General features: G+C 33.8%; 1 protein-coding gene across 2 annotated transcripts; it reads right to left on the bottom strand.

Moving 5' to 3' along the window:
- Positions 1–1701: 1701 nt before the first annotated feature.
- Positions 1702–13925, bottom strand: LOC147077165 (uncharacterized). Of its 2 annotated transcripts, XM_085941456.1 has the most exons (6): positions 13703–13922; positions 8593–8745; positions 7520–7672; positions 5971–6055; positions 2412–2510; positions 1712–1957 (listed from the first exon to the last, which is right to left on the bottom strand). In XM_085941456.1, the coding sequence occupies exons 1-5, from the start codon at positions 13859–13861 to the stop codon at positions 2413–2415; spliced, it is 648 nt and encodes a 215-aa protein (XP_085797582.1). In that variant the 5' UTR covers positions 13862–13922; the 3' UTR covers positions 1712–1957; position 2412. The 2 variants fall into 2 exon arrangements, with proteins under 2 accessions (XP_085797581.1, XP_085797582.1); XM_085941455.1 differs by lacking the exon at positions 2412–2510 and having other exon boundaries at positions 1702–1957; positions 13703–13925.
- Between the last annotated feature and the right edge of the window lie 955 nt (positions 13926–14880).

Genomic DNA, 14880 nt, shown 5'->3' with positions numbered 1-14880 from the left:
GCCACCTTTGTATGAAGTTGCCTCTGCCTATTTATGTATTGATAATAAAATCAAAGTTGTTTTTCTTGTTGTGACATTGTAAATTGTATTGGAATTTCCTACCGGAATAAATTAAAACTACGTCTAAACCATCGAACGTCTGGAGAATAAAAAAAAATATGTTTTCATAAACCTGTTATTTTAAAATTTAAATTATTAGGAATTGAAAATTAACCAACACCAATTTATGGGGTTCATGCGTGTATATTTTCAAAATAATTACTCACTAAAAATTTTCTGTCATGTAAATTATGAATATTTTAGTTTTATTTTCTATCATATTATTTAGATATTATAGAAATTTGATTAAAAAAATGAGTATAGTTATACCAATATATATTATTATTGGATGCGTTCATTTGATACAATATAATTTGGTATACTTACTGATTATTGTTCTTTTCTACGTACATCACCCTGTCATTGATTACCCACTGTTGGGGCATAGTACAAGATCAAGGTCGTACGACTTAACTAAGGCCATCGCCACGTCTCGTGACACGTGAGAAAAGCAGTGCGTGGATCTCTTTTGTAGCATCGCTGCGTTTTAGGAAGGGTCGTCCATTGTGACGGAGCTCATGAGGTTTTTCGTCGGGATTGTTTCTGATGTTTTTATATGTGTGTTTATATTCAATATTTAAAAATAAAATATATTTTGTTTTGAAAATGTAGCTGACAGCCCTGTTATAGTATGGTTTTTGGATAATAAAAGATATTACTATAATATATTATTTTTTTATTGTAATCCATTGTAAAATTTTATAATCATCCAATAATACTTTAAAAGGTTTAAATATCATATTATTATTATCAATTGGCTCCACAATCCGGAGAGGATCCTAGCCGCCTCACGTAAGGATTTGATAACATTGTTTTTTTACGAGAAATGGATGTTAACCATTTGCTCAACCTTTTAATTTCAACAGTTTCTACGTGTGCTTATGTTAAAATTACTTGCGATATTGCATCCATACATAAAAATTTGAACAGAACCCAACCTGCAGACCATGGATCATTATTATAGAATAATTACAAGATAAAAACAACTTTTTATATACAACGTTTTTGACTTGACTAGCTTAAACAATCAAAAAAAAAATGTATTTGATAGAAATAATAGGTACTGAAATGTTATTTTGACATTTCTTATTGATTTCCATAGTAACGTACATATATATTAATAATTTAGTTGCTAGGACCTCAGAACCCTAGCAACTAATAAGAGTGGGTTGGATTACGGATTTCTTCCGAAATAACTTTTCGCACAAAACAGAATTAACTGAAAATGAATTCAATTCTACTTAAAGATGGCTAAAAGTAATTAAAGAATGCATTGGTATCGTGTTCTGATACATTATAAGAGTTTCAAATGTCTAGCTAGTCGGGAAGTTAGTTAAAAATCGATTGCTACTGATGATGATTTGTACTGGATAAACAACCACCGGAAAATTAAGAATACTACGTAATAAAAACGTTGTAAAATACGTAGTCCTAACCGCTAAAAACAAAATCGGTGCGTCTTTTATGTACGGCTTAATAAGACTTTGGCTTAATAAAACAAAAACAATTTTTTTTATATATCGTGTGCTAATAATTTACGTTAGTAGAAAATACGATAAAAAAATTGAAGATATTAAATACATTGAATAAAATTTTGATTAAAAATCATAATCAGATTAAAATGATATTTATTTATACACAGGTTCATTATTACACAGTTAAATTAATGACTTTTTTGCATTCAAAGCCATTTTTGTATTTTTTTTTCGTAATCTATAAAGTCGCATGCGTTCTGCTGCTGTCATGGGTTTTTTAATTCGTACAGAAACTCCTGGTTTAGGTTGAGCTGCATTTTTAGATTTTTTTCTCATTCGATAGTGCCGACAATTTTCAGCGTTTGTCTTCGCCATCGCAAAAACTGGAATAAAAATAATTTTAATTGAAAAAATCAAAATCTGACAAAACTTAACTTTCCAATTGAAATCCGGATAATGAAAAATGATTTATAATATTAAATGAAGAGATTTATACAAGATTATTAGATTTAACAAGTTTTATTGAATTAATAAATAAGTTCTAATGAATTCAAGCTCTGTACTATTCCATTTAGGTCGTTTTTTGTGACCCGGGTTTTGCCTTTCGGCATTTTCAGGCGTCGTGTACACTCACCAAAGGTAAACACACACTGACAACGAACACTCTTAACTCTCTTTTCAATTTACTAATACATTTTCGTCGGCATTCTTCATCAGTGTTATTCTTCAGTGAATTTACAGAGATGGTGATGGTTCAAAATATTCTGCAAAATAACTACAAATTAAATTTGTCGCAGCAACAGTGTGACAGTAGGCGACATGCACCATGCCATGTACCTCAATTTGATTCGCGTTTAAGGGGCGTCATGGATTCCTTTGTCTTCGCATAACTCGCGCGGATTTCAGGATACCAACAGCTTTTACGCGGCCGCACATCTTTGTAATCCAACAAAATTCATATTACTATAACATGCAATTATCTTATAATACATAATCCAATGGTCTACTTTATCACTCTTAAGTAATCAAACAGCAGCAGACGCCCTTCCTTATACACCACGCCAAGCAAGAGGGGGTACCTAACACCCTCTACAACTTTCAGAGGTGATACAATGTATCTTAAAAAAATGTATATGGGGTTAAACTCAATCCGTATCATAATATTGATCGGCGATATTAAATAACTGACCGCAATTACAAATTCCTTAATATAAATTTCACATAGTGTCCAATTATCGCTAATTAAGTAAATAGTTTACTGCAATTATAATTTCCGCATTATCAGTTTTTACACATATTCAGCAATGTATATCTAATGATGTAAACTCCATATCGAGGGTATACTGACAGAAAGCATTAAGTCATTAAAACAAGTTCTGAGATAATCGCAAAAAGGACTATAATTTTTTTTTCAAAGCGTTCTCCCACGTAGATTTTTTTATGATTTAAAAACATTTTTTCTAAATTATAAAGACTAACCTTTATGGCAAACACAATATACGACATGTTACAAGTCCTGTATGTTGTATACGTAGAACGCATTAGGTCATTATCATGATTTCTATCAGAATAAAAAAATAACAATATGATTTAATAATGTTTCTATTTTCTCACCATTATATCCTATGCCTTTGTGCGTTTTACCAGGACGTAGAGGGTAAAATTGTGTACAGTTTAGCATTTAAAACAGAAAAACAGCAAAAACTGAGTTAATGCGTTCTGTCAGTATACCCTCGATATAGAGTAGCTCACTCAATTATAACAATAATTTTCTAAATATTCTTTTCAAGATATTATATTGATTGTGATTACGTCAATAAATATCGGAACATAATTTACTGGACATGTCACCCTCGTCTCTATCGTTCCGCACAACATCTCATTCTACCAAGACTTGAACCTCAGAACAGTATCATAACATAACTACTGTAACATACTTTTCTACTGTCTGTTTACGTTGCAAATAAAATTTGCTGCTCCACCATCGGAGCAACCACCAAATCTCTACTTCTTCATCAACAACGTCATGAAACTGACATTTATAAAACTAAAAAGTATTAATTTAGTTTTTCGGTTTGAAAATGTAGCCGGAAACTGAAGTAGTATGACTTTTATATACTTGATAACCTTGACTACTTGACATAATTAAAATAAAATCCATGAGCGGAATGCAGAAACATTTGTCATAACTAAAATTTCCTTAGCAGAAAACACTATGCAGAAACATTGTCCTTAGTTAAGATCATTTCTATTGAAAATAAAACCATATTTAAAAATTCTCTTTCCTATAGTTTAGGTAAATTATTTTATAATTGTTAAACGAAGACAAAAATGTTACAACTGCATTTTGTAAATGCAATAACTATAAATACATTTTAATATTTAATTATAATACTCTTATGTTTCCGTTGTAAGTCATTATACGTGATTCCACAGGCACCGCAAGATATTTTTTTAACATGGTAACACTAGCGTCAAGTGTCATTGTTCACCTGGCATTTTGTATTTCTGTGGGCTGGCGTATAAAAGTAAAATAATATTCTGCAAGTACATGCCGAATGAATTAACACTATCAATATCCATATTGAGATATATTGTTAAATGAATCAATTTTGACAGCAGCTGTCAGTGGTAATACAGAAGGGGGCGTGTTCATAACAAAAATAGTCTATGGTTAAGGATTCCTTAACTCTATACTCAGGATTGTCTATAGTTAAGTCTTGCTTTTCGGCGACTTATCCTTAGGATCGAAATCTTAGATTGTGCATTCTGTTCTGAAAGGGTAAATGAAGGGACTTCCTTAATAAATTCGTAAGGGGTTCGTTGTCTTGTTGAAGGTGGAACTATGGCGAAACCTGAGCTTGAGCCTCGCTCACCACAATAGCTCACTGTGTTCTGATAGTCACGGGAAGCCGTGTATACCGTTGTCAGAGTAAGCAAGACTACCATGCTAAGCTGAGTCAGGGCCAAGCTGGCTCAAAGTTAACTGATTGTTCAAGTCCGTGTATCGCCTTATATAGCAAACTAGGCGACCCCTTCCTCGCCGTCCAGCTGATAAGGCCGGTGCGTTTTGGTGGGGGACGCCCGATAGTGGGAACGCGCGGTGGTGGGGACGCCCGCGCCAACTGTAGGTGACGTCCGATGTGCGAGCGAGAAAGTATTCGGAGACCTCGCGCTATAAATCTTATTTACAAATAATATGCGCTTTATAATTTAAAAATAAACATACACATTAAAATGAACAATATCACAATAATGTTTTAACCAGTATGTGTCAATTCATGTCGTCTAAGCCTACTAAGCTGCTTGCATTTAAAAGAACATAATTCACATGTATATGGTTTTCCTCCAGCATGTCTAATTTTATGTCTTTTCAACGAAGCTACACGTAAGCATTTAAAGGAACAAACATCGCATTGATATGGTTTCTCATTAGTATGTGTTAATTTATGTCTATTGAGACTGCTAAGTTGCGTAAATTTAAAGGAGCATTCATTACATTCATATGGTTTCTCACCAGTATGTATCTTTTTATGCGTTTTTAAATCGCCAAGGTGTGTGCATTTATATGAGCATACATCACAGCTATATGGTTTTTCACCAGTATGTGTCATTTTATGTTTTTTAAGATAATCATGACGTGCACATTTAAATGAGCACACATCACACTGGTAAGGCTTTTCACCAGTATGCGTCATCTGATGTGTTTTGAGTTTATCAAGCTTTGGGAATTTTCGGAAGCAAACATCACACCTATATGGTTTTTCACCAGTATGTGTCATTTTATGTGATTTGAGCGAAGCAAGCAGCGAGCATTTAAACGGACATACATCACACTGATGAGGTTTTTCATCTGAATGTGTCACTTGATGTGTTTTTAGATTACTGACCCTCGAGAATTGTCTTGAACAAACATTGCATTGATATGGCTTTTCACCAGTATGTTTCATTTTATGTATTTTAAGATCACTGACTGCGGCGCATTTATATAAACAAACATCGCATTGATATGGTTTCTCACCAGTATGTGACATTTTATGTCGTTTGAGGTTACTGAATAACTTACAAGTGTATGGGCAAACATTGCACTGAAATGGTTTATCACCAGCAAGTGGAACTACACGTAACTTAACGTTTTCAGCCTTCAAACATGTTATATTGTGAGTGTTTAACGTACTTGAGGATTCAAATACTGCGTTACAATAAGTGCAAATAAAATTACTTGGAATTTTGACTACTTTTGCTACATTTAAAGAATTAGTTGTCTTGAGCATTTCTTGTTGTATGTTTTGTTCAAGTATACTCATGTCTGAATCCTTTAGGATGATGTCCTGGATTCTGGTCCTGTCCCGGATTTCTTTGGATGCAGATTCAACACGATCGATAAGAGCATTACCTTTATTAATTTCTACAGAATTCTTGGTAGCTGATGAATTCTCCAACTGATTCTGACGTCCTAATAAACATCTCTGCGTAGAAATCTACAAAAGGTTAGAGGTATTTGATTCAAAGAGAATTTTAAAATAAGAGTTTATTAACACATCGTCGCTATAAATTGGTTTCTCAAATATCCGTTTTTGTCTAAATCGACCTTTTAATGATGAATGATTTTTTGTATCTAAACGGACCAGAATCATCCTTTTCTTTAAATTGCTTCGTAATGAATACAGTATTCATATACTGTAAAACAATTTAGACACCTCCTATAAATGTTTTTAAATATAAGATAATGAAATTTGTTTATCGTCTCCTGAGCATTTGACATTTGGTCTATTCGACAAACCAATCCTACAGCGACGAAATGCAGGATTAGTATTATGAATGTAAACAATTTATTTTAAATATTACTGCCCCGTGGCGAAGGATGGAGGTAGGCTGTGAAGATCCGACATAAATAGTGCATACAAAACTTTGTCAGTAAGTAATACGTATTTGTTGTCATTGAACTAAGACTTGCAGATAGTGTCAATTAAACCCTGCGTAAACCAAGCCATAATGGATAATAATTACAAAAAATGCGACTATCCACTAAATATCAAAAATTATATAACTAAAACATACTTAGATATTTTATAGATAAAAGAATATTATTTTATCAATTATGGTTTGGTTGGGCATGGCTTAATGAATTTAAAAAAACTAACCAATACCATTTGTAAATTGTATCCTTAATTCAATGCAAACAAATGACGGAAAAACTGTGCACTATTTTTGTCAGATCGCCCGTAGCATACCTAAAATATTATGATTTGGTTTAGGCATAATTAAATTGAATTTAAAAATACAGCACCATCTGTAAATTGTAGTCTAAGTTCAATGAAAACAAATACTTAATTAATTGAGTTAGCATTTACTTGGTAGAATTCCATTTTACAAGAAATGAAAATATAATAATATTAAATTCTGCAGGTTTTTAAAAAGGTTTGTCGATAGCTATTTCAGTTGTAACACCATTATCAAGACTATTCGGATAGGCCGTTTGCCTTTGCTTAAATACTATACGTGTATAGATAGGGACAGAATACATTTTCTTATTCGTTCCAGCAAAATTATGAATTTGTACACTTATTATTAATTGTAATATTATTAATACTTTGAGAACTTTGATAAATTTTGATATCCATTAAAAAACCCACTTAGGGTTTTGAAAACCCTAAGTTTAATGGTGTTACAATATTTTAATGGTGGTACAACCGAAATAACTATCGACAAACTTTTTTAAAAACCTGTAGAATTTAATATTAATTATATTTTCATTTCTTGTAAACAAATAAGTATCTAAACTGATAAAGTTTAGTGTGTACTATTTATGTCGAATCTTAACAGCCTAACTCCACCCCTCGCCACTGCTCTCTACAATACTTTACAATATGTGAGAGCATGCAATTCGTTCCAAATGTATTATGAACACCAATATCACGTTATACCTCAGTAATGTAACGAACCTGTTTCACTTCACTATATTTTGATTCAGAGCATTCACCATGAGGATCTTTACAGTTATTGAATGGACCATTTTGATTGACAAACTCGTCTTTTATGTGGATTTCCTCGTGTTTAATGACAGATTTTATACTAGTGGGAGCTGTCACGTAGTTCTAAAAAAAACAATACAATGATTTAGTATTACCTATAGGGATGGAACTCTTCTTCCTTCCTTCTCTCTTATGTATAAATTATAAGTCGTGGGTTCGACGAAGTATTTACGGCTTAGACAATCGATACATCTAGACGCCACCCATTGCATTGCTAAATGAAGCTGCGTGCCGTGCGTTTGGTTTGTGGGCGAGCGAACGCATTCGTACATAATTGTTTGAGACAATAGACCATTTCGCTAGTGTTCGCCCAAAACTCGCTCGCACTAGAAGCTCAGACTTAAAATATAATTTTCTATTTTTTTTACGATAATATATACTATTTTAAAGCGGTCAAAATGCAACCATTAGGTAAAGATATCCATAATTTAAGTTATTTTAAAGAAACACTAGGTCAGTGATATTAAAATATATAATAATATACAAATAAATTATCACGAACATGTATCAACTGACTAATGAAACGTAATACCATCTTCTTGCTTATAGTACGGCCACCACATTTTAATACAACACACAGAAAAATCTTTTCTACTTAATTAACTAAAAATATTTACCACTGACTTTATGTTTAACACAAAAAATATCAATTTTAGCAACACGCACTCGCAGGTTATCGACGCTAAGTTAAGCAACAAACAAAGATTTGGCAGCGACACTAAAAAGATGTAAAAGAAAAAGAGCTAGGAATAATAGGGATATACAGTGGTTTCTCCTTCGAATTGACTTGAGTCAGCTGTAATACTGTAATATTGTTAATATCATACGGTAACACAAGGTAACATCACCGGAACGGACTGATTTATTAGCATCGTAAAAGGAAGGTTAATAAAGGTTCTAAAGCATAATATATTATGTTGATAAAGCTGAGTAGAGTTGCACCGAAACACCACCAATACAAGGAGCTATGCAATTGAACATACCTGATGAACTGAGCTGTTATCTGAATACGAACAACCAGCCAGAGGATCTTCACAATAGAATGGCTGCATTGAGTCTTTATCACACTCAAGTTTGACGTCTTCTGGCTGAAGGTCAGTCTCCGATTTTATGTATATGGAGCCGGCAGCAGGATACTGAGAGAAATGTCATTACAATATTATAGCACGGTATGTAGGGACAAGTGAGTTACCTAATGTCATAACTCACATATTTCAAAAGTCGAGTTTTGAGATAATCGCAAAAAAACACCAGAGCACTGTTTTTTTAAGAAAATTATTGAACTCCCTTGAATATTAATGAGTCAGTGAGTTGTTTATATTTACATTTTTTAAATATATATATAAAACTCCTTAGAGCGAAACCACACGGGCGCGCGACTGCGAGTGGAAGTGAGAACACACCGCTGTTGCATTTGCTGACAAGGTTTAGTGTGCACTATTTATGGCGAATCTTAATAGCCTACCTCCACCCTTCGCCACTGCTGAATACATACAAGTGATTTTTTTTATCAATTCAATTCAACAAAGTGTTTTGCTATGTAATTTACCCAATGACATTATTAATGGACAACGCACTCAATACAGTAGCTAGCAAGTAAATTTGCACATAGCGACAATCGCACATGCATAGGTAGACGTCACGTAATTTCCATTATGCGATATCACGCATCGGGAATTTATAGCAATATCACCTTTATTGTAATGGCGTTAGAACAGTGTTTCTAGTGTCAATGTTCATTGAAGCGAACCCGTTCGAACCAAATCATTCGTCAGACCCGACAAAAAGCATTGGGAATTTATATCAATATCACCTTTATTGTAATGGCGTTAGAACAGATTATGCCATTCGGCAGACCCGATAAAAAAGTGAGTGTCATTTTGTTTTCCAGATGCTTCGTCCATATTAATGTCATTGATTTTACCACCATAATTGAACGCGTGGCATGATTGCTAGATTTTAAGAATTTATCCCGAAATGTAATAATTTTAGAATCATATAATGTAAACGTACCAGTAGTTGACAACTTAAGAAAAAAATTCGACAAAAATAACGATTAACGTTTAGTACGAGTATTACACCGAATGTTGGCAAAGCAAGTCTACTCATAATGGATCAGTGGCCTTAATTAATATGAGATGACAAAAATTAAGAAAGGGTCTGTTACAAAAAAATTGTGTTCAATTTTTCAAGACCATGTTTTTGTTCCAGTACTTGACCATCCAAAAAATTGAAAGTTCCAGTAGTTGACCACTATATGTTTCAGTAGTAGACCACTACATTTTTCAATAGTTGACCATGTCTAATCAGAAGGCTTTATGGCAAATCTGTCATCAGAGTTGCCTCAGGGCTTCCTGTCAGACCACTCTACCCCATAGCTACTTGAATCAACTTGGTAGTAATGGGCGGTTCAGTAAAAAGTTACATAGGAGAGTTTTTTGTTTGACAGCCAATCATCAGCTTTGTTCGGGTAACAAAAGGTGCAAAATTAGTTACTTCCTGCACTTTTGCATCGATGAAATAGTAGCTTTTACTTTAGAAATATGGACGATTTTCCCCGGGAAGTATTATAATATAATGTTCATTAATAACTTTCATAACGGGCAGTCATAGAGTTTTAGGCTTAAAGCTTTCATCACTAGACTTATGCCATTCACTCTCCGCAGAATCTGAAATGTGAACATTTGGGTTAGAAGACTCGGAAGAAAAACGCATTTTCTTCTTGACTGCTTTCAATTCCCCCATTTTTTTTCTTCCTTTGCTTGCTCATTTAGTTCTTTCTTTCTTTGCCTCTGTGCAGCTCGTTCTTTTTTCAACCATTCCATTTCTTCTTCCTTCCTCTTTTTGTTTAGGAAATACTCCTGGCAAGGTTTACCGGAAACACTGGTGAGGGTTTTTACCCTTTTTTGCTTTCTTCTTGAATTTTTCTTCCCTTTCACCAAGGAAGAAAAAATGTCTCTTGAATGGACTACGAATATTTGATGGACCAGCCACGGGTTCACTGGCGATTGGAGACGAAGAATCATTACAAATCCTTATACCAGCCTTAGGTGCACTGGCGATTGGAGACGAATCACCATCACAAGTCGTTAGACCAGCCACAGGTGCTCTAGCGATTGGAGATGAAACATCATAATAATTCATAGTATTCCAGGCGGCCAAAGACATCATATCATCGGATTCCCCTTCTTGCAATGCCTCATCGATGAGTCTGACCGGGTCAGGTGGAGTGATATTTTACAACTCATTTTTTTACTTTTCGTCACAGTGTGAACAGTGACTTGTCATCTTGATCAGGGTCGTTGTTTTTGCGGAATGATTCAAGATTTTCCTCATCAATGTTTTTATTCAGGAACTCTCTCTAAATACCGCTTGGGTTCCTCTAATGTAACCATTGAAGGCAAACTTTACGATTCTCCTGGTACTGTTACAGCTTATGGGCTCCATTAACAAAGTCCACATTTTTGGAAATTTCTTGAGGAATTCTTTTGTACTCGTAGAGGACTGTCGGTGTGACAGCCCCACCGACACTCCCTGTTACTATGACGGTTATGCATTCTTTATCGTCGGCATTTACCTGCTGGTACACTGTCTTGATTCCTTTTTTGGCTAAGTCCCTGCTCCCCTAGGGGCGGTAGGTTATATGAAAGTATGGTGAAGCAGGCAGGTTATATAAAAAAGTATGGTGAGGTAGGCTGATAAACAATTTTCGGCATAACTAACGTTAACATTATTAATTATATGGGTACGTTATAATGACCAAAATAAATCCTCCGTGATGCCCTGCATTTTTTTTATCGCGTCGTTATTTCTCGTAAGTTGTCGGCTATTGTTGGCCTGCTTCATTCAGTTGCTATATATTCAGGGCTATAATTCAATAAATTTTTGTTTTCCGAAGAAAAAATACACAAACCCGTTCTGAAAAAATAAAAATAAAAAGTTGACGCCTTGGTCATCTACTGGACAGAACCACCCTAGACACTTCTAATTAATAAATAATCATTGCTCCATACTTATGAATGTAAAAATTGTTCAAAACCAAGTGAAATATTTTTATTTAATTTATCTAGTAGTTGACCACCCTGGTCAACTACTGAAAAAGTATTAAAAAAAGTTTTAGTAGTTGACTCCCCCACAAACTTGTTTCCTTGTAAATATAACTAAAAATTACAAATGATATCGATACTTCAATATTATGACTGCCAGTAATACATTAACTTGATATTATGAAGTCAAAAACATTAAATTGCCATATGCTTACATCCACTGATATCCTTAACGATTTACTTAAGAAATTAAAAATAAAATGCTTACGGCGTGATATTGTGTTGTTTTCAAATAGCTGCTATGACGCTCCTATGACATATGGTGATGTGTTAGTTCCTCAATCCGATCACAGATGGCTTCACTTGTCTCAACTTTCAATTTAGAGCAATCCCGTGTCTACGTTTCTTATTTTGGGCATTTTATTGAAAAAAGGTCAACTACTGGTACATGGTCAACTACTGGTACATTTACCTTATCTTTTCTCAAAAGCATAATATCCATCACCTAACTAACATATTAACAGACTAGAATATTATATATTGTCAATCGATTTTACAAAATATCAGCATAAAATGTTCATAGCGGAAAAGAGAACATTTTACGCATTCTAATGGATTTAAGTTTTGTACTATTCCTGGTTGGGCCATTTATGTTCCCATTCCGCTCCTTATCTTTTCACCCACCTCCTAATCCCCAGTGTTATTGTCACCAGACAATCAATAAGCAATTACGGGTCAGGAGAGACGGTGTTACAAAGAACAGGGAGTTGTATCTCGATAGCGGGCGTGAGCGGGCTTCTAATAGCTTTCCGTCGCTTAAGTGATTGACTCAATAAATACAAACTCATTCAGAATCTATCATCATCATTCATACACCCTCACATATAATCCATAAAACTGTGTCACAAAGTACGTGAGTGTACGAATCGGGTGACCCAAAATAATACCGCGCGAATGACAGTTGAAACCAGACCACGGAGCCATCAAACATCATCACAAAGGTCAGTGTCTGGCATTCTGTTCCATCGCCCCCACCCCTATATCCGACCTCCTCATCATCATAAAAATAATTACAGTCCACTTCAAAAGCTCAACCAATTCCATTTAAGTCGTTTTTAAGATAGGGTTTTTACTAATTAGGTTTTTTACTGACACTTCAACTATTCATAATTTGTTTGTTGTATTTTTTGTGACCTTTGACTTGATAGGTAGGTAATGGAGTTTTTACCTACTTTATTGCATTGATTTATTGTATATATGCTAGAGTTAAGACTGTTCGTTGTCAGTGTGTGTTTACCGTTGGTGAGTATACACGGCGCCTGAAGATGTCGAAAGGCGAAACCCGGGTCGTAAAATACGACTTAAATGGAATAGTACAAAACTTGAATCCATTAGAATTTAAATTTAGATAGTATTAATATATTACGCATTATTCGAAAACAATGAAAAATGATACTAGACACGAACATTGACATAATAAAGATACATATAAAAGAGGACATGTCCGGGTAAGAGAGGACGTCTGAAAACCAGAACAACGATACTGGCCGTGCGCCGTCTTTGGCTGTCAGTTGCCATTGTTGAATTCAGCTTTTTTTTTGTCATCGAATTATAGTACGCGGTCCAAGAAGTGATAGTATTTCGGCAAAAATTATAGGACGTGTTGAAAATGTAATTTTTTTGTTTGTCACATTAACATAACGGAGACATCGAGAAATTCCGATGCCCTGCTTTATTTAAACACCTCTTACGACCGAAAAATGCTAACCCTGGCAAATTAAATTAATTAAATTTTTCCATTTAACCTAACCTAACCTAACCCAACCTAATTTAATCTAACTGGCGAATACAATTAATTCCATTTCTCAAAATTGTGGTATTTTTGACTTACTATACTCTTTAATACAAAATGTACTAAGTATAATAATAATAGTTCGGTTGCTAACACTGTGCTTACTGACAGATGGCAGCTCGCGACGGCGGAGAACCAGTAAAAAGACCCGAATTGTGTAGCGTCATACCTGATAATAATGTAATATAGACTAACCTCCACAAAAGCATCATCTGCATGTTCTTGCTTTACATAAGTAAAAGAATGGTCATCTGGGCTACTTGAAGATTGTATTGGCACGTCAATCCAATGAGGAAATGTCGGTTTTTCATCTATATCAGTCTGGTCATCGTCTGGTTCTGTTTTTATATCCATTTTACGGTTTTTAAGTACAATCTGTCAGAAAAGACAACCCACGCCTATGGACATATCGAACAGTGTTACCATAATCGAAAAATAAGGAAAACTAAATTTAATATTACAAGGCGAAAAAAAAGTCACCACTAGATTGCGAATAAAAAAAATCTAAAACCAATAATCAATAAGATCAGGTACTAAATACTATTTTTTTAAATTGATAATTTTACTGTAAAGTTACATATTTTGCTTGCTTTCAAACGCAACACATATTTCACCACGTTTTTATTAGCTCGTATTTTCGTTTATCCAGTACAAATTTTTTCATGTTTGTTCAAGATTCGTATTGGGTGATTGAAGATTTTTAACTAACTTCCCTACTAGCTAGACATTTGAAACATTTAGAATACACCAGAACACGACGACAGTGCATTCTTTTAAAACGTTTCAGTTAATTCTGTTTTGTAAGAAAAGTTATTATTGTTGGTTGCTAAGGGGGTCCTAGCAACTAAATTATTAATAAATATACGTGCGTTACTATGGAAATCAATATGAAATGTCAAACAGACATTTCAGTATTCTATAATTTTATTCAGTAAGACGTGTATCTATCAAGTACTTATAATGAAAAGTTTTTATTACCTAATACATAGAATTGTCAAGTTTATAATTTATTATGATTCAACAGAAAATTTAAAAACGTGGTATATAAAAAGTTCTTGTTATCTTGTAATTTTATTATTTTTTATACTATGTATGTACCTAGGTATTTGATATTATTATTTTCTGTGTTTTGGCTGCACTAGATAGGCACAAATTGCTGTTATTATGCTCCGGTTAAGTAAAAAGACAGTGTTTTGGTTTTAATGAAGTCAGAGAACCCAAGTTTTAAACAACTTTTTTGTTAGGTATTAATAATATTATGTAAAATTATTATTGGATTGTTATAACATTATCTCTAAACAGACAATATGTCAATTTAAAGATTACCTATGTTAAAACATATTATAATATATTATACATCATACCAATAATTT

The sequence above is a fragment of the Rhyacophila brunnea genome, unplaced genomic scaffold (genome assembly GCF_057557595.1).
Source record: "Rhyacophila brunnea isolate RB1 unplaced genomic scaffold, BYU_Rbru_1.0 scaffold_13, whole genome shotgun sequence".
Taxonomy (NCBI): Eukaryota; Metazoa; Arthropoda; class Insecta; order Trichoptera; family Rhyacophilidae; genus Rhyacophila; species Rhyacophila brunnea.
The sequence above is the reverse complement of the archived record's forward strand: the minus strand, read 5'-3'. Positions and strand labels throughout refer to the sequence as shown.